This window comes from Oncorhynchus gorbuscha, linkage group LG24, assembly GCF_021184085.1.
Source record: "Oncorhynchus gorbuscha isolate QuinsamMale2020 ecotype Even-year linkage group LG24, OgorEven_v1.0, whole genome shotgun sequence".
Taxonomy (NCBI): Eukaryota; Metazoa; Chordata; class Actinopteri; order Salmoniformes; family Salmonidae; genus Oncorhynchus; species Oncorhynchus gorbuscha.
Genome location: NC_060196.1, coordinates 21,659,286 through 21,680,061, shown reverse-complemented (window position 1 = coordinate 21,680,061; position 20,776 = coordinate 21,659,286). Strand labels below are relative to the sequence as shown.

Genomic DNA, 20,776 nt, shown 5'->3' with positions numbered 1-20,776 from the left:
GTTTACTGACACCGGCCATATTCATCAGGTGTTGAGCGTTCGTAAATTCATCAGCTATTCTGCGCTCTGGCACACTCAGACGAGAGTGCTCTGAAATCGGAGTAAGATAGCCAGAGTGAATTTACGAACGCACCCTTATGTGGAAGTTAGCAAGGATTCGCCACCAAATCTATTATTCTTTCATGTTAAATCTTTATTATTTTTGTGGGCCTTTTGAATGGTTCTGTGGTGTTCATCTGTATTCCTAAACTCTGCTTTGTATTCTCATATCCATGTCATGTCTTCTAATGTCCCTCTCTCTCCCCCCTCTGTGTGTCCTGTAGAAGTCGCATGATGGAGCAGTACTTCTCCCACAGCGGCCAATACTGTCTGAACCTGGACAGCGGCATGGTGATCGACAGCTACCGGATGGGCAACGAGGCCCGCTTCATCAACCACAGCTGTGAACCCAACTGTGAGATGCAGAAGTGGTGAGTTAGTACTACTACTACAACAACATGCCATTTGACAGGCGCTTTTATCCAGACCCGTCTGAGTGGGAATAGAACCTGCGATCTACTACAACAACATGCCATTTGACAGGCGCTTTTATCCAGACCCGTCTGAGTGGGAATAGAACCTGCGATCTACTACAACAACATGCCATTTGACAGGCGCTTTTATCCAGACCCGTCTGAGTGGGAATAGAACCTGCGATCTACTACAACAACATGCCATTTCACAGACGCTTTTATCCAGACCGTCTGAGTGGGAATAGAACCTGCGATCTACTACAACAACATGCCATTTGACAGGCGCTTTTATCCAGACCCGTCTGAGTGGGAATAGAACCTGCGATCTACTACAACAACATGCCATTTGACAGGCGCTTTTATCCAGACCCGTCTGAGTGGGAATAGAACCTGCGATCTACTACAACAACATGCCATTTCACAGACGCTTTTATCCAGACCGTCTGAGTGGGAATAGAACCTGCGATCCTTGGCATTGAAAGCACCATGCTCTACCAACTTAGCCACACAGTTCAACTCTAGTAGTGTTCGGGGTTCACCTAGGAATGGTTTCCTGGACACAGACCAAGCCAACCGACATGCTTGCGCACTTGCTACTTACTGAAAAGCATGTTCAATGGACATTCTCCATTGAAAGTCATTAGGCTAATGTCCAGGACACCACCTCTGGTACAGAAGACAGTCTGTTAATAACACACAATGGTACGATTTACTAAGTGTCTATAAAGCTTGTTATTTTTTACAAGGAATAATACATGAAAGGTAGAACACAAGTTAAACCAAGGTTACGATATTGAAAGTAATTAAAACAGGAGGACCTCCACTTAAACGGTGTGTTAAACACGTTAAAAGGAATTTCAGTAACTCTTGGTGGACAGTTGAAGTTAATAAAATAGCTTCTCTATTGTTTAAAGTTTTGTTAACCCCAAAAGGGCCTGAACACAGACCGTAAAAACGGTTAAGGACCTTTGAGAAAATACCTGTTTTCCTTCTTGAAGGTCCAGTGAGTTAACAACTGTCTGTCACTCTGTAGTGCTGTGGGGTGTTGTGGAGTGGGCCTCGAATAAGAAATTCTACAGGGATAGAGCATTTCCAGCGTGAAGCCAGTCCTCCATCTTGTCATAGAATAGCGATTATATGACGTGTATTAGTGCCCCTAGACAATGTGCTGAAAATGCTTTTTGTCCTCCCAGAAAGAGTACATGCCCTATGCTCTGACTGTGCCCTATACTGTGACTGTGCCCTATGCTTTGGCTGTGCCCTATGCTCTGACTGTGCCCTATGCTCTGACTGTGCCCTATGCTCTGACTGTGTCCTATACTCTGACTGTGCCCTATGCTCTGACTGTGCCCTATGCTCTGACTGTGCCCTATGCTTTGGCTGTGCCCTATGCTCTGACTGTGCCCTATGCTCTGGCTGTGCCCTATGCTTTGGCTGTGCCCTATGCTCTGACTGTGCCCTATGCTCTGACTGTGCCCTATGCTCTGACTGTGCCCTATGCTCTGACTGTGCCCTATGCTCTGACTGTCCTATGCTCTGACTGTGCCCTATGCTCTGACTGTGCCCTATGCTCTGACTGTGCCCTATGCTCTGACTGTGCCCTATACTCTGACTGTGCCCTATACTCTGACTGTGCCCTATGCTCTGACTGTGCCCTATGCTCTGACTGTGCCCTATGCTCTGACTGCCCTATACTCTGACTGTGCCCTATGCCCTGACTGTGCCCTATGCTTTGGCTGTGCCCTATGCTCTGGCTGTGCCCTATGCTCTGGCTGTGCCCTATGCTCTGACTGTGTCCTATGCTCTGACTGTGTCCTATGCTCTGGCTGTGCCCTAGGCTCTGACTGTGCCCTATGCTCTGACTGTGTCCTATGCTCTCACAGTGTCCTATGCTCTTGCTGTGCCCTATGCTCTGGCTGTGCCCTATGCCCTGACTGTGCCCTATGCTCTGACTGTGTCCTATGCTCTGACAGTGTCCTATGCTCTTGCTGTGCCCTATGCTCTGGCTGTGCCCTATGCTCTGGCTGTGCCCTATGCTCTGACTGTGCTGTATGCTCTGACTGTGCCCTATGCTCTGACTGTGCCCTATGCTCTGACTGTGCCCTATGCTCTGACTGTGCCCTATGCTCTGACTGTGCTCTATGCTCTGACTGTGTCCTATGCTCTGACTGTGTCCTATGCTCTGACTGTGCTATATGCTCTGGCTGTGTCCTATGCTCTTGCTGTGCCCTATGCTCTGGCTGTGCCCTATGCTCTGACTGTGTCCTATGCTCTGACTGTGCTATATGCTCTGGCTGTGTCCTATGCTCTTGCTGTGCCCTATGCTCTGGCTGTGCCCTATGCTCTGACTGTGCCCTATGTTCTGGCTGTGCCCTATGTTCTGGCTGTGCCCTATGCTCTGACAGTGTCCTATGCTCTTGCTGTGCCCTATGCTATGACTGTGTCCTATGCTCTTGCTGTGCCCTATGCTCTGACTGTGTCCTATGCTCTGACTGTGTCCTATGCTCTGACTGTGTCCTATGCTCTGACTGTGCTATATGCTCTGGCTGTGTCCTATGCTCTTGCTGTGCCCTATGCTCTGGCTGTGCCCTATGCTCTGACTGTGTCCTATGCTCTGACTGTGCTATATGCTCTGGCTGTGTCCTATGCTCTTGCTGTGCCCTATGCTCTGGCTGTGCCCTATGCTCTGACTGTGCCCTATGTTCTGGCTGTGCCCTATGTTCTGGCTGTGCCCTATGCTCTGACAGTGTCCTATGCTCTTGCTGTGCCCTATGCTATGACTGTGTCCTATGCTCTTGCTGTGCCCTATGCTCTGACTGTGTCCTATGCTCTGACTGTGTCCTATGCTCTGACTGTGCCCTATGTTCTGGCTGTGCCCTATGCTCTGACTGTGCTCTATGCTCTGACTGTGCCCTATGTTCTGGCTGTGCCCTATGCTCTGACTGTGCCCTATGCTTTGGCTCTGCCCTATGCTTTGGCTCTGCCCTATGCTCTGACTGTGTCCTATGCTCTGACTGTGCTATATGCTCTGGCTGTGTCCTATGCTCTTGCTGTGCCCTATGCTCTGGCTGTGCCCTATGCTCTGACTGTGCCCTATGTTCTGGCTGTGCCCTATGTTCTGGCTGTGCCCTATGCTCTGACAGTGTCCTATGCTCTTGCTGTGCCCTATGCTCTGACTGTGTCCTATGCTCTGACTGTGTCCTATGCTCTGACTGTGCCCTATGTTCTGGCTGTGCCCTATGCTCTGACTGTGCTCTATGCTCTGACTGTGCCCTATGTTCTGGCTGTGCCCTATGCTCTGACTGTGCCCTATGCTTTGGCTCTGCCCTATGCTTTGGCTCTGCCCTATGCTCTGACTGTGCCCTATGCTCTGACTGTGCCTTAGGCTCAAGTTCAAATCAAAGTATATTTGTCACATGCGCCGAATAGACCTTACAGTGAAATGCTTACTTACATGCTCTAACCAATAGTTCAAAAAAGGTATTAGGTGAACAATAGGTAGGTAAAGAAATAAAAACAACAGTAAAAAGACAGTGAAAATTAACAGTAGCGAGGCTATAAAAGTAGCGAGGCTACATACAGACACCGGTTAGTCAGGCTCATTGAGGTAGTATGTACATGTAGATATGGTTAAAGTGACTATGCATATATGATGAACAGAGAGTAGCAGTACTACTCCCCTCTCTTTCTCTACTCCCCTCTCTCTCTTACTCCCCTCTCTCGCTCTCTCTACTCCCCTCTCTCGCTCTCTCTACTCCCCTCGCTCTCTCTCTCTCTACTCCCTTTCTCTCTCTCTACTCCCCTCTCTTTCTCTACTCCCCTCTCTCTCTCTCTCTACTCCCCTCTTTCTCTACTCCCCTCTCTCTCTCGCTCTACTCCCCTCTCTCTCTCTCTACTCCCCTCTCTTTCTCTGTACATGTAGATATGGTTAAAGTGACTATGCATATATGATGAACAGAGAGTAGCAGTAGCGTAAAAAATAGGGGTAGGGAGGTGGTGGGACACAATGCAGATAGCCCGGTCAGTCAATGTGCGGGAGCACTGGTTGGTCGGCCCAATTGAGGTAGCATGTACATGAATGTATAGTTAAAGTGACTATGCATATATGCTAAAAGGAGAGTAGCAGCGGCGTAAAAAGAGGGGTGGGGGGGCACACAATGCAAATAGTCCGGGTAGCCATTTCATGAGTTCTCCCTCACTCTTCTTCCCTCGTGTCTGTTGCTCCTGCAGGTCGGTGAATGGAGTGTACAGGATTGGCCTCTTTGCCCTCAAGGACATGAGCAGTGGCACGGAGCTCACCTACGACTACAACTTCCACTCCTTCAACACCGAAGAGCAGGTGGGTGTGGCGGTTGATGTGGCGGCACATCAACCATTTTCCCTGATCACCTCCCAGTTACAGCCCCAATTTAGCCTTGTTCCAGATCTGTTTGTGCCGTGGCAAAAAATGTATCTGGGTTATTTTAGCATCCAAGAGCCCACTCTCCACTGGGTTTGGGTTTCGATCTCAATTTTCCCACACCGTTCCCTTTTCCTGTTTTTGGCACACACTTCACATTCCATTACCTGTGTCACCTCTTACCTTGAACTTCTCTCCCCTTACATTCTCCCTCCTACTGCTGCTTACTTCTCTCTACTCCCCTCTCTCTCTCTCTACTCCCCTCTACTCCCATCTCTCCCTCTCTCTCTCTACTCCCATCTATTTCTCTCTACTCCCTTCTCTCTCGCTCTCCTCCCCTCTCTCTACTCCCCTCTCTCTCTCTCTACTCCCCTCTCTCTACTCCCATCTCTCTCTACTCGCCTCGCTCACTCTACTCTCTCTCTCTCTCTATTCCCCTCTCTCTCTCTCTATTCCTCTCTCTCTCTACTCCCCTCTGTCTCTGTCTACTCCCCTCTCTCTCTCTCTACTCCCCTCTCTCTCTCTACTCCCTTCTGTCTCTGTCTACTCCCCTCTGTCTCTGTCTACTCCCCTCTCTCTCTCTCTCTCTACTCCCCTCTCTCTCTCTCTCTCTCCCTCTCTACTCCCATCTCTCTCTGTCTACTCCCCCCTCTCTCTCTCTCTCTCTCTCGCTCTCTCTCTCGCTCTCTCTCTACTCCCTTCTCTCTCGCTCTCTCTACTCCTCTCTCTCTCTACTCCCCCTCTCCCCCCTCTCTCTCTACTCACCTCTCTCTTTCTACCCCCTCTCTACTCCCCTCTCTCTCTCTACTCCCTCTCTTTCTCTACTCCCCCTCTCTCTCTCTCTCTCTACTCCCCTCTTTCTCTACTCCCCTCTCTCTCTCTCTCTACTCCCCTCTCTTTCTCTACTCCCCTCTCTCTCTCTCTCTCTCTACTCCCCTCTTTCTCTACTCCCCTCTCTCTCTCTCTCTCTCTACTCCCCTCTCTTTCTCTACTCCCCTCTCTCTCTCTCTCTACTCCCCTCTCTCGCTCTCTCTACTCCCCTCTCTTTCTCTACTCCCCTCGCTCTCTCTTTCTCTACTCCCCTCGCTCTCTCTCTCTCTACTCCCTTTCTCTCTCTCTACTCCCCTCTCTTTCTCTACTCCCCTCTCTCTCTCTCTCTACTCCCCTCTTTCTCTACTCCCCTCTCTCTCTCTCTCTCTACTCCCCTCTCTCTCTCTACTCCCCTCTCTTTCTCTACTCCCCTCGCTATCTCTCTTTATTCCACTCTCTCTCTCTACTCCCCTCTCTTTCTCTCTCTCTACTCCCTTTCTCTCTCTCTACTCCCCTCTCTTTCTCTACTCCCCTCTCTTTCTCTACTCCCCTCGCTCTCTCTCTCTTTACTCCCCTTTCTCTCTCTCTACTCCCTTTCTCTCTCTCTACTCCCCTCTCTTTCTCTACTCCCCTCGCTCTCTCTCTCTTTACTCCGCTCTCTCTCTCTACTCCCCTCTCTTTCTCTACTCCCCTCTCTCTCTACTCCCCTCTCTTTCTCTACTCCCCTCTCTTTCTCTACTCCCCTCTCTTTCTCTACTCCCCTCTCTTTCTCTACTCCCCTCGCTCTCTCTCTCTTTACTCCGCTCTCTCTCTCTACTCCCCTCTCTTTCTCTACTCCCCTCTCTCTCTCTCTCTACTCCCCTCTCTCTCTCTCTTTACTCCGCTCTCTCTCTCTACTCCCCTCTCTTTCTCTACTCCCCTCTCTCTCTCTACTCCCCTCGCTCTCTCTCTCTTTACTCCGCTCTCTCTCTACTCCCCTCTCTCTCTACTCCCCTCTCTTTCTCTACTCCCCTCTCTCTCTCTACTCCCCTCGCTCTCTCTCTCTCTACTCCCTTTCTCTCTCTCTACTCCCCTCTCTTTCTCTACTCCCCTCTCTTTCTCTACTCCCCTCGCTCTCTCTCTCTACTCCCCTTTCTCTCTCTCTACTCCCTTTCTCTCTCTCTACTCCCCTCTCTTTCTCTACTCCCCTCGCTCTCTCTCTCTTTACTCCGCTCTCTCTCTCTACTCCCCTCTCTTTCTCTACTCCCCTCTCTCTCTCTACTCCCCTCTCTTTCTCTACTCCCCTCTCTCTCTCTCTACTCCCCTCTTTCTCTACTCCCCTCTCTCTCTCTCTACTCCCCTCTTTCTCTACTCCCCTCTCTTTCTCTACTCCCCCCTCTCTACTCTCTCTCTCTCTCACACCCTCTCTCTCTACTCCCTTTCTCTCTCTCTACTCCCCTCTCTTTCTCTACTCCCCTCTCTTTCTCTACTCCCCTCGCTCTCTCTCTCTTTACTCCGCTCTCTCTCTCTACTCCCTTTCTCTCTCTCTACTCCCCTCACTCTCTCTCTCTCTACTCCCTTTCTCTCTCTCTACTCCCCTCTCTTTCTCTACTCCCCTCTCTTTCTCTACCCCCCTCTCTCTCTCTCTTTACTCCGCTCTCTCTCTCTACTCCCCTCTCTCTCTCTCTACTCCCTTTCTCTCTCTCTACTCCCCTCTCTTTCTCTACTCCCCTCTCTTTCTCTACTCCCCTCTCTCTCTCTCTCTACTCCGCTCTTTCTCTACTCCCCTCTCTCGCTCTCTCTACTCCCCTCTCTTTCTCTACTCCCCTCGCTCTCTCTCTCTCTTTACTCCGCTCTCTCTCTCTACTCCCCTCGCTCTCTCTCTTTCGACTCCCTTTCTCTCTCTCTACTCCCCTCTCTTTCTCTACTCCCCTCTCTTTCTCTACTCCCCTCTCTCTCTCTCTCTCTTTACTCCGCTCTCTCTCTCTACTCCCCTCTCTCTCTCTACTCCCTTTCTCTCTCTCTACTCCCCTCTCTTTCTCTACTCCCCTCTCTTTCTCTACTCCCCTCTCTTTCTCTACTCCCCTCTCCCTCTCTCTCTACTCCGCTCTTTCTCTACTCCCCTCTCTCGCTCTCTCTACTCCCCTCTCTTTCTCTACTCCCCTCGCTCTCTCTCTCTTTACTCCGCTCTCTCTCTCTCTACTCCCCTCTCTTTCTCTACTCCCCTCTCTTTCGCTCTCACTCTCTCTACAGCAAGTGTGTAAATGTGGCTCAGAGGGCTGCCGGGGCATCATCGGAGGGAAAAGCCAGCGAATCAACGGGATGCCTGGAAAGACAGGCGGGGCACGGCGGCTGGGTCGACTCAAGGAGAAACGCAAGTCCAAGCACCAGCTGAAAAAACGAGTGCGTGTAAGGGAGAGAGACTAGAGGAAATGTTATATCAGGTGTCTTGCTACTGCCACTGCAATGGGTCTTTAATATTTACCATCATCAAACGTTTTAACACAGCGTTTTTATGGTGCCTAAAAGCAAAGACATTGTATTCTTGTCCTAAATCAGTCAATATTTTGCCATGTCTTTAGCTCTGTAACCTAGAGAACGGCTAAGTTTATTTTAAGGGGCACTGTGCATGTAGAACAGAGTGGTTCTTTGTTTCAAAGGAGCTTTTTGTGGGGTGGAAGGTTCGATTAAAAAAATGACATGGACTTGAATAGTGAGAGGGCTGGACTGAACAGCAGCATAGGATCAGTACTCCTTTATCTCTAACTCTCCCCCTCTTCTCCTTTCCCAAGGAGGAGGATTCAAGTGACAGCAGCATAGGATCAGTACTCCTCTATCTCTAACTCTCCCCCTCTTCTCCTTTCCCAAGGAGGAGGATTCAAGTGACAGCAGCATAGGATCAGTACTCCTTTATCTCTAACTCTCCCCCTCTTCTCCTTTCCCAAGGAGGGGGATTCAACTGACAGCAGCATAGGATCAGTACTCCTTTATCTCTAACTCTCCCCTCTTCTCTTTTCCCAAGGAGGAGGATTCAAGTGACAGCAGCAAGTTTTATCCCCACCTTCTTATGAAACCCATGTCCAACAGAGAGAGGTACACACACAGCACACGTGCCAAACACACCCCATCCGCCCTTCACGCACACATATCCACGCAAACAGAACACACACACTCACCCCTCTCTCTCTCCCTGTGGCTCAGGAACTTTGTGCTGAAGCACTGTGTGTTCCTACTGAGGAATTGGGAGAAGATGAGGGAGAAGCAGGAGCTGTTGAAGAGGGAGGGCGAGAGGGAGGCCAGTGGCGGCCTGTCCATCTACACACGCTGGGGAGGAGTCATCCGCGACGATGGAAACATCAAGTCAGGTGTGTGTGTGTGTGTGTGTGTGTGTGTGTGTGTGTGTGTGTGTGTGTGTGTGTGTGTGTGTGTGTGTGTGTGTGTGCGTGCGTGCGTGCGTGCGTGCGTGCGTGCGTGCGTGCGTGCGTGCGTGCGTGCGTGTGAGGAGTCAAAGGTGTGTGAGACCCCACATGTGCAGGAAAACAGAACTAGAATGAATAGAATAATCATTCTATACTGAACAGAAATATGAACGTAACAAGGTAAAGTGTTGGTCCCATGTTTCATGAGCTGAAATAAAAGATCCTCAAAATAACATTTTATGCAGAAATTAGTTTACATCCCGGTTATAGTGAGCATATCTCCCTTGCCAAGATAATCCATCCACCTGACAGGTGTGGCATATCAAGAAGCTGATTAAACAGCATGATCATTACATAGGTGCACCTTGTACTGTTGACACACAACCCAATGCCACAGATGCCTCAAGTTGAGGGAGCATGTAATTGGCATGCTAACTGCAGAAATGTCCACCAGAGTGGTTGCCAGAGAATTGAATGTTCATTTCTCTACTATAAGCCGCCTCCAACATTGTTTTTGAGAATTTGGCAGTACGTCCAACCGACCTCACAGCCACAGAACACGTGTAACCACGCCAGCCCAGGACCTCCACATCAGACTTCTTTACCTGTGGGCTCGTCTGAGACCAGCCACCCGGACAGCTGATGAAACTGAGGAGTATTTCTGTCTGTAATAAAGCCCTTTTGTGGGGTAACTCATTCTGATTGGCCCATGCCGAATCATGTGAAATCCAGAGATTAGGGCCGAATGAATGTATTTCAATTGGCTGATTTCCTTACAGTTCATATAACTCAGTAAAATTGTTGAAATTGTTGCGTTTATATTTTTGCTCAGTATATTTCTATATGCAGGAATGTGCCAGGGGTAAGTTTTCCCAAAAGCTTTGTAGCGCTAAGATAATATTTCATCCTTTCCCTACAATAAACTTATGATGACGTTAGTGCTACAAAGCTTTTCGGAGAAACCCCAGTTAAATCCGGAATATGAATGCTGTTTTTTGTATGTGGTGTCGAGGGGAGTGTTTGTGATGGCTTGTCGACTCAATCGCCCTGTGCGTGTGTCCCTTTGTCTCCGTAGACGTGTTCCTGACACAGTTCTCGGCGCTGCAGACGTCCCGGTCGGTGCGCACGCGGAGGCTGGCGGCAGCCGAGGAGAACACGGAGGTCACCCGCACCGCCCGCCTAGCGCACATCTTCAAGGAGATCTGTGACATGATCACCAGCTACAAGGGTCAGTGACACACACACACACACACACACACACACACACACACACACACACACACACACACACACACACACACACACACACACACACACACACACACACACACACACACACACCTTTATTTAACTAGGCAGGTCAAATTCTTATTTACACTGACGGGATATAATATTAGCACAATTAATTGGCCTACACTACAAATTGAACAACATTTTTAACACGTCTGATTTGTACATAATACATTCAGTGACCATACCACAATCATTTTGATCTGATTACGCTAAATAAAATCACCATGTCTCATTTTTTAAAAACATTTTTAGTCTTATTTTTCCGTGCGTTGATTGGTGGGGGAAAACAGGTCTTCTAGCCTACTGTAGGCTACACTACTTTATTTACATCAACATTCGTTCAGATCCATTAGCTTGTATCAATAGTATCAAAAGAAAGGTAGATAAGGAAAATCTAAGTTTCAGGGATGAATGTACAGAGAGATATGCATTCAATGCCAAGCCAGTGTGTCTTATTTGCAATGAAAATGTCGCTGTTTGCCAATAGTTAAATCTCAGAAGTCATTATTAATCTAAGCATGAAACTTTCAAGTGGCCTTCCCGCCCCAGACGGTGACCCGAAGCAGTAACATTGAAGCGTTAACTGCAAGCTACACACACAGCTTTTTGGGCTGACTTTCTGTCACTTAAACGGGTTAAATCTGCAGTTACAAGGAAGAGGGAAAACCGCTGTGGACATGGTGGAAAAACTTGAAAACTTGAAGCTTGAGTTGTTCGATTTGGGCTACTGCACTTCAGCACACTGGAGAAACGACAGGCATGGGACCAGGCCGCAGCATTGTCACACAGGTGAAGGAATATTTCATCAAGCAGCTGAGGGACAACTTCTCAACCAGATTTGAAGACTTACAGCATGCCCAAGGATATCATTGCGTTTGTACGTGATCCTCTCAAAGTCCGCCCAGGTGGAGAATACTCCTCCCTTGATAAGAAAACGATACCCTCGCTGGATGAGGCCGCAATTCAAACTGAGCTGTACATTTTTTGTATCGATTTACACCTGCGAGTTCTCATTTTCCTCTATGAACGTAATATAGACTCACGACGGGAACCGGCTTTCACGTAAGTCAATCGAGGACTGCCTGCGCATCAAAATCTCACCCGACATCCACAAGATTGTGTCCGAGGGGAGGACTGCCTGCTTCTATTAGGCCATATATTTTCTTATTCTGGGAGGTGCTGTTTAGCCTCATAGCCTACCTCAGCCAGTTACGGTATTTTATATTTTAAGACTTGGATGAAATAGACTCCAATTAAGCTCTCTTGTTGTTTTTTTGTAAAGTCAAATTAAAATGAAGATTATTGTTGAAGTGAATTACTCGACTGGTGTAGTTTTTCTCCATCTGTTGCTGTGCAACACTTGCATAACAAGTTAGCTACAGTACAAGTCAGAAGTTTGGACACACCTACTCTTCAAAGTTTTTTCTTTATTTTTACAATTTTTCTACATCGTAGAATAATAGTGATGACATCAAAACTAGTAACCAAAAAAGTGTTAAACAAATCTAAATATATATATATTTTTTGATTCTTCAAAGTAGCCACCCTTTGCCTTGATGACAGCATTGCACACTCTTGGCATTCTCTCAACCAGCTTCACCTGGAATGCTTTTCCAACAGTCTTGAAGGAATTCCCACTAGGGTTGCACATATCGGAATCGGACGACATTAGTCAAAAAAATGCCAACATCGGTATCGGCCCGATGTCTAGTTTAACGCCGATGTGCAAAACCAATGTCAAAGCTGACGTAAATACCTATTTTACATTTACATTTAAGTCATTTAGCAGACGCTCTTATCCAGAGCGACTTACAAATAACGTAGGTTACATGACGTAATGGCGCCACGTAAAATGTTGTGCTACACGTGCAATACAGCATTCCTAACCTAGCCCACAATGTCTGCTGTGTGGATCGAGCAGTCAACAAGTCGATCAGTCATTTGAAAGAGTAAGAACATTTCAGCGAGACAACTCAAAAGGCAAAATCCATTAACGCCAAGATAATGGAATTGATTGCCCTTGACAATCAACCTTTCTCTATCGTGGGTGATGTTGGCTTTCATGACTGGTCGAGTACTGGTACACACGACCAAGTGCGATATTTTTCAGATGTTGCCCTACTGGCGTTAAACAGTAATAGCGTCACTGCTATTTGCTTCACGACATACATACTACGGAATGCCGTTTGGGTCTTTGCGTGTCAAAAACGATACACGTCAAATAATACTATTTGACAATAACACTATTTGACGCGCTATGTTCTGAAATTGCACGTGCAAGCCAAGCGATACCACTACTATCGTAGCACTGTCAATGCTGCAGACAAGCAAACACTGGCCACGACAATGTGTTTACCATACCACGTTGGTAATAAAGCATTATTTGTTCGACCGCAACTTCTGGGGTAGCTAACTACCTTTAGCTTGGTACCTAGCAAGCACCAATACAACCAGCCTGAAAATAATGACCAGTATAAATTGCAGTCATTTTCATTCTTAGCAATGATTTAGGAATCCTTGTGAGTAAGTATTAGCTAGGTAACCACTTGTTGTTCGCCGATTGAAATTGAACTTCAGTTCATGAAAATAAATAGCTATCCAGTTACTTATCCCTGTTGCCCAAATCTAATGTTATAAGCAGCCAGCTAGCTTCATCTGGCTAGTGAGGCTCCACCAAACCGGGTTATGTGTTGTGAAGCTAGCCACAATAAGGATTAGGCACAATAGTGGACTTTGCGGTTTGCCTTCAAAATAAAAGTACATTTTTGAACGTGATGCAGAAGTTTACAATTGGTGGAATCATGCCATATTTAGACTAGATAATGTTAAACCAGGTTGGAATGTGAAGCAATGAAATGGGGTATCAGTCTACTCGGTGACACCTACAGAACACAACTCTGAAGAGTTTACGTAAATATTAGCGTTGTAGCTGTTATCAAATCAAATTTTATTTGTCACATACACATGGTTAGCAGATGTTAATGCGAGTGTAGCGAAATGCTTGTGCTTCTAGTTCCGACAATGCAGTGATAACCAACAAGTAATCTAACTAACAATTCCAAAACTACTGTCTTATACACAGTGTAAGGGGATAAGGAATATGTACATAAGGATATATGAATGAGTGATGGTACAGAGCAGCATACAGTAGATGGTATCGAGTACAGTATATACATATGAGATGAGTGTGTAGACAAAGTAAACAAAGTGGCATAGTTAAAGTGGCTAGTGATACATGTATTACATAAGGATGCAGTCGATGATGTAGAGTACAGTATATACATATGCATATGAGATGAATAATGTAGGGTAAGTAACATTATATAAGGTAGCATTGTTTAAAGTGGCTAGTGATATATTTACATCATTTCCCATCAATTCCCATTATTAAAATGGCTGGTGTTGGGTCAGTGTCAATGACAGTGTGTTGGCAGCATTCACTCAATGTTAGTGGTGGCTGTTTAACAGTCTGATGGCCTTGAGATAGAAGCTGTTTTTCAGTCTCTCGGTCCCAGCTTTGATGCACCTGTACTGACCTCGCCTTCTGGATGATAGCGGGGTGAACAGGCAGTGGTTCGGGTGGCCTTCCTGTAACAACGGGTGGTGTAGGTGTCCTGGAGGGCAGGTAGTTTGCCCCCGGTGATGCAGTCCTCACTACCCTCTGGAGAGCCTTACGGTTGAGGGCGGAGCAGTTGCCGTACCAGGCGGTAATACAGCCCGCCAGGATGCTCTCGATTGTGCATCTGTAGAAGTTTGTGAGTGCTTTTGGTGACAAGCCAAATTTCTTCAGCCTCCTGAGGTTGAATAGGCGCTGCTGCGCCTTCTTCACGACGCTGTCAGTGTGAGTGGACCAATTCAGTTTGTCTGTGATGTGTATGCCGAGGAACTTAAAACTAGCTACCCTCTCCACTACTGTTCCATCGATGTGGATAGGGGGGAGTTCCCTCTGCTGTTTCCTGAAGTCCACAATCATCTCCTTAGTTTTGTTGACGTTGAGTGTGAGGTTATTTTCCTGACACCACACTCCGAGGGCCCTCACCTCCTCCCTGTAGGCCGTCTTGTCGTTGTTGGTAATCAAGCCTACCACTGTTGTGTCGTCCGCAAACTTGATGATTGAGTTGGAGGCGTGCGTGGCCACGCAGTCGTGGGTGAACAGGGAGTACAGGAGAGGGCTCAGAACGCACCCTTGTGGGGCCCCCGTGTTGAGGATCAGCGGGGAGGAGATGTTGTTGCCTACCCTCACCACCTGGGGGCGGCCCGTCAGGAAGTCCAGTACCCAGTTGCACAGGGCGGGGTCGAGGCCCAGGGTCTCGAGCTTGATGACGAGCTTGGAGGGTACTATGGTGTTGAATGCCGAGCTGTAGTCGATGAACAGCATTCTCACATAGGTATTCCTTTTGTCCAGGTGGGTTAGGGCAGTGTGCAGTGTGGTTAAGATTGCATCGTCTGTGGACCTATTTGGGCGGTAAGCAAATTGGAGTGGGTCTAGGGTGTCAGGTAGGGTGGAGGTGATATGGTCCTTGACTAGTCTCTCAAAGCACTTCATGATGACGGAAGTGAGTGCTACAGGGCGGTAGTCATTTAGCTCAGTTACCTTAGCGGGACTGTGACTGTGAAATCACCTCCCCAATCAGCCTATTGTGTGTATTGACATTCATATGGCACTGTACAGCTTTACCTAAGGATTGGGGACCAATGAAATGGGGTATCAGTCTACTCAATACCCAAGATATTTATCAGACTCCAAAACATCCACGCAGTATTGTTTTTCCTCGGGAATAGTGTTCAATACACATAAGTTGACAATAAATGTGGCTCAATTCACAGTTGTTTCAGAGTCCAGCAATAATAGCTACGACGTTAAAGTTCTCTGGGTGTCACTGAGTAGACTGATACCCCATGTCATTGATCCAGAATCCATAGGTAAGGTCGTACAGTTAAATAAGTATGCCCCCAATGCAATTTTAAAGTATAATAGATCCAGTGTGATTTCAACAGATTTTTGTCAAATTAACAAACAAACATTCCAACCTCGTTCAGCATGATCTATTAAATTATGGCATAATTCTACTATTTGTATTGATTTGCCTCACTGTCAATGACATACTTTTTATTTTGAAGGCTAACTGCTAAGTCTGCTATTGTGGCTAATCCATATTATGGCTTGCTTCACATAGAACATTGTTTGCATCCATGAGCTAGCTGGCATTTATTCATGACCAGCACTGAAGGTGCGCGAGACAACTTTATCGGCATCGTAGCATACGTATCGATGAATCATTGTGGCATATGAAATATGATAGTGTAATCAATGTGTAATAACTATGTAAAATGATTACGTGACGTGCAGTCATATTCAGGTCCTGATTGTTGACCAATCTATTTCACACGTCAAATAGTGTTATTTGACACATCAAATAGTTTTATTTGGTGTGTATCTTTTTTGACACGCAAAGACCCAAAATGCGTTCCATAGAAATCCTGGATGAGAATGAAACGACTGAACAAATTAACAATGAGCAAGTAAGTGAAAGAAATAGGTTTTGATTTGACTGATAATGGGGACAAACTTTTTGGCCATTGTGTATGTGCGTGTGTGTGTAACCTTTATTTAACTAGGCAAGTTAAGAACAAATTCTTATTTACAATGACGGCCTACCCCGGCCAAACCCGGACGACGCTGGTCCAATTGTGCGCCGCCCTATGGGACTCCCAATCATGGCCGGATGTGATAGAGCCTGGATTCGAACCAGGGACTATAGTGATGCCTCTTGCACTGAGATGCAGTGCCTTAGACCGCTGTGTCCGTGTGTGTGTGTTAACTATTTAACTGTACAAACAATGTCATACCGGTGCATCACTAATTCCCGCATATGTTGAGTGCTTGTTGGCTGCATTTCCTTCACTCTGCGATCCAACTCATCCCTAACCATCTCAATTGGGTTGAGGTCAGGTGATTGTGGGGGCCAGGTCTTCTGATGATCACTCTCCTTCTTGGTCAAATAGCCCTTACACATCCTGGAGGAGTGTTGGGTCATTATCCTGTTGAAAAACAAATGATAGTCCCATTAAGCGCAAACCAGATGGGATGGTGTATCGCTGCAGAATGCTGCGGTAGCCATGCTTAAGTGTGCCTTGAATTCTAGATGAATCACTGACAGTATCACCAGCAAAGCACCATCACACCTCCTCCTCCATGCTTCACAGTGGGAACCACACATGCAGATATCATCCGTTCACCTACTCTGTTTCACAAAGACACAGCGGTTGGAACCAAAAATCTCAAATTTGGACTCATCAGACCAAAGCACAGGTTTCCACTGGTCTAATTTACATTTAAGTCATTTAGCAGACGCTCTTATCCAGAGCGACTTACGTCCATTGCGCGTGTTTCTTGGCCCAAACAAGTCACTTCTTCTTATCGGTGTCCTTTAGTAGTGATTTCTTTGCAGCGATTCAACCATGAAGGCCTGATTCACGCAGTCTCCTCTGAACAGTTGATGTTGAGATGTGTCTGTTACTTGAACTCTGTGAAGCATTTATGTGGGCTGCAATTTCTGAGGCTGGTAACTCTACTGAACTTATGCTCTGCCGCAGAGGTAACTCTGGGTCTTCCTTTCCTGTGCCGGTCTTCATGAGAGCCAGTTTCATCATTGCGCTTGATGGTTTTTGCGACTGCTCTTGAAGAAACTTGAAAAGTTCTTGAAATTTTCCAGATTTACTGACCTTCATGTCTTAAAGTAATGATGGACTGTTGTTTCTCTTTGCTTATTTGAGCTGTTCTTGCCATAATATGGACTTGGTCTTTTACCAAATAGGGTGATTTTCTTTATGCTACCCCTACCTTGTCGCAACACAACTGATTGGCTCAAACGCATTAAGAAGGAAAGAAATTCCACAAATTAACTTTTAACAAGGCATACCTGTTAATTGGAATGCATTCCAGGTGACTACCTCATGAAGCTGGTTGAGAGAATGCCAAGAGTGTGCAAAGCTGTCATCAAGGCAAAGGGTGGCTACTTTGAAGAATTTCAAATATATTATGATTTGTTTAACACTTCTGGTTACTACATGATTTCATATGTGTTTTTTCATGGTGTGTCCATGGTGTGTTTCTTCACTATTATTCTACAAATAAACACCCTTAAACGAGTAGTAGGTGTGTCCAAACTTTTGACTGGTACTGTATATTTTCAGCACCAGGCGCTGTTCACCTCCTGTTAATTGCACTGCATTTGCAGATTTACGTTTCAGCGGCTCCCTACAAAATGGCCCGCTGCCTGCTTTATTAGTTATTAGTCTCCTGCATTCTCTCTCCTCATGAATTAAGTTAATATGTAACTTTTGCATTATTTAGGTTGTGTAACTTCCTTCTTGGAACATTGCATTTTGGAATTTTTGCATGTCGGGCCCGAGATATTTTTTTATTATTTTAAATTTAAAAAATATTAATCATTATTTTGGGGGGCTTTTGTGAGGCCAAATAATATTGCTGGCAGCGCAGACTTGGACCACGGGCCGCCAGTTGGGGACCACGGGCCGCCAGTTGGGGAACCCAACTGTAAGGGATGGCAGAGCTTTGTGTGTACACGGGTGTGGGTGTGTGCAGCCTTCCCTGTAAACACCAACCACCCCTCCAGCATACTCACACTCTCTCGATTACTCACTCACAAACTTGCGCACACACTGAACTCCTTCCTGTAATGAACACGATAGGAGACAGAGAGCTGGTTTCAAGCACAGAGCGCAGCAGGTGTTTATTGGAAGGGACCTTGGGAGAAGGTAGGTAGCTGGGTCCAGGGGCAGGCAGAAGGTCATACACGGTGGGTCCAAGATGGCAACAGTACAGGCAGGGAATAGGCAAAAAGCGTTGAGTGAGGCAGGCAACAACTATCCTACACGGCAGGAGTGAAGGACGGGAAAAACCAGTGCTCTGAGAGAAGTGTGTCTCAAAACAAACAATACCTCACAGTGATGGGGTGCAAGGAACTGAACTAAATATTGTGGGATGATGACATGCAGGTGTGTGAACAAGTGATTAGAATTCCGGTGATTGGGTTCTGGACAGTGAGCTGGAAAGTGGTCAGCGTTCTGGGAATCTAAGTGTTTGGGAGTGTGAGTTGGGCGCAGACGTTACACTTCCCATGAACTTCCTAGTCTCTAAACATCCCTGGTGCCTTCAGAGAAACTGGGGTCAAATGGCAAAGACATGACAAAGTCAACACTTCTGTGTTACACAACCCAGTCTCAACAGGACTCAGTCCATGTGCGTGTACTGACCACTACTACTGGCTTACCTGTTTGGCTTTTGCTTCTACAAACATCTGCTGTTGTAGATCTGATTCAAGTGTGCAGACTCATTTTTCCCTGAGTATATTTATGCACTATAAAAGTAGAAGGTACTCTGCTGAAGATAATGAAACATCTCTCTTTCCATAGACTCAGCTGGTCAGACCCTTGCTGCTCCACTGGTAAACCTACCCTCAAGAAAGCGGTATGTTTTTGCTTGTTTGTTTGTGTGTGCATGCTAGCTCTTTCACCAATGTTTACTGTATGTAGGTATGTTGTGCAACGCGTTGTGTGTTATCCAACACCCTCAGTGTTCTTATCGTTTCTTTCTCAGTGTTCTTATCGGATTCATGAGACAAGAGGCACAGTTTTGACTCTCACCCCATGTCTCGTGTGTGTGTGTGTGTGTGTGTGTGTGTGTGTGTGTGTGTGTGTGTGTGTGTGTGTGTGTGTGTGTGTGTGTGTGTGTGTGTGTGTGTGTGTGTGTGTGTGTGTGTGTGTGTGTGTGTGTGTGTGTGTGTGTGTGTGTGTGTGTGTGTGTGTGTGTGTGTGACCCCAGGAACACGCAGTACTATGAGAAGGTGTCAGACCCGCTGGACCTGAGTACCATTGAGAAGCAAATCACCACAGGGCACTACAAGACCGTGGAGGCATTTGACACTGACATGCTCAAAGTGTTCCGCAACGCAGAGGTGGGTCTCCCTCAACCCTCCTCCTTATTGGATATACACAGCCACTGTTCCTTTACACACACACCTAAACACAGAGGACTGCTTTTTACACACGGAGGACTGTTTTTTACACACACACCTACACACAGAGGACTGTTTTTACACACACACCTACACACAGAGGACTGTTTTTACACACACACACCTAAACACAGAGGACTGTTTTTTACACACACACCTAAACACAGAGGACTGATTTTTACACACACACCTACACACAGAGGACTCTTTTTACACACACACCTAAACACAGAGGACTCTTTTTACACACACACCTAAACACAGAGGACTCTTTTTACACACACACCGAAACACAGAGGACTCTTTTTACACACACACCTAAACACAGAGGAATGTTTTTTACACACACACCTACACACAGAGGACTCTTTTTTTTACACACACACCTACACACAGAGGACTGTTTTTTACACACACACCTACACACAGAGGACTGTTTTTTATACACACACCTAAACACAGAGGACTGTTTTTTACACACGCACACCTAAACACAGAGGACTCTTTTTTACACACACACACTTAAACACAGAGGACTCTTTTTTACACACACACCTAAACACAGAGGACTGTTTTTTACACACACACCTACACACAAAGGACTCTTTTTTACACACACACACCTAAACACAGAGGACTCTTTTTTACACACACACCTAAACACAGAGGACTGTTTTTTACACACACACCTACACACAGAGGACTGTTTTTTATACACACACCTAAACACAGAGGACTGTTTTTTACACACACACACCTAAACACAGAGGACTCTTTTTTACACACACACCTAAACACAGAGGACTGTTTTTTACACACACACCTACACACAGAGGACTGTTTTTTACACACACACCTACACACAGAGGACTGTTTTTTACACACACACCTACACACAGAGGACTCTTTTTTACACACACACCTAAATCACAGAGGACTGTTTTTTACACACACACCTAAACACAGAGGACTGTTTTTTACACACAGAGGACTCTTTTTTACACACACACCTACACACAGAGGACTGTTTTTTACACACACACCTACACACAGAGGACTGTTTTTTACACACACACCTACACACAGAGGACTGTTTTTTACACACACACCTACACACAGAGGACTCTTTTTTACACACACACCTAAACACAGAGGACTGTTTTTTACACACACACACACCTAAACACAGAGGACTGTTTTTTACACACAGAGGACTCTTTTTTACACACACACCTAAACACAGAGGACTGTTTTTTACACACAGAGGACTCTTTTTTACACACACACCTACACACAGAGGACTGTTTTTTACACACACACCTA

The 20,776-nt window shown here is 46.4% G+C and overlaps 1 protein-coding gene across 1 annotated transcript in view; it reads left to right on the top strand.

Moving 5' to 3' along the window:
* Positions 1-20,776, top strand: part of LOC124013137 (histone-lysine N-methyltransferase ASH1L-like) — a 54,304-nt gene that overhangs the window by 24,901 nt on the left and 8,627 nt on the right. The window contains 8 exon segments of the mRNA XM_046327329.1: positions 324-470; positions 4,743-4,851; positions 7,954-8,103; positions 8,723-8,793; positions 8,902-9,065; positions 10,195-10,347; positions 18,852-18,906; positions 19,261-19,393. Coding sequence (XP_046183285.1) covers positions 324-470; positions 4,743-4,851; positions 7,954-8,103; positions 8,723-8,793; positions 8,902-9,065; positions 10,195-10,347; positions 18,852-18,906; positions 19,261-19,393 — 982 coding nt within the window.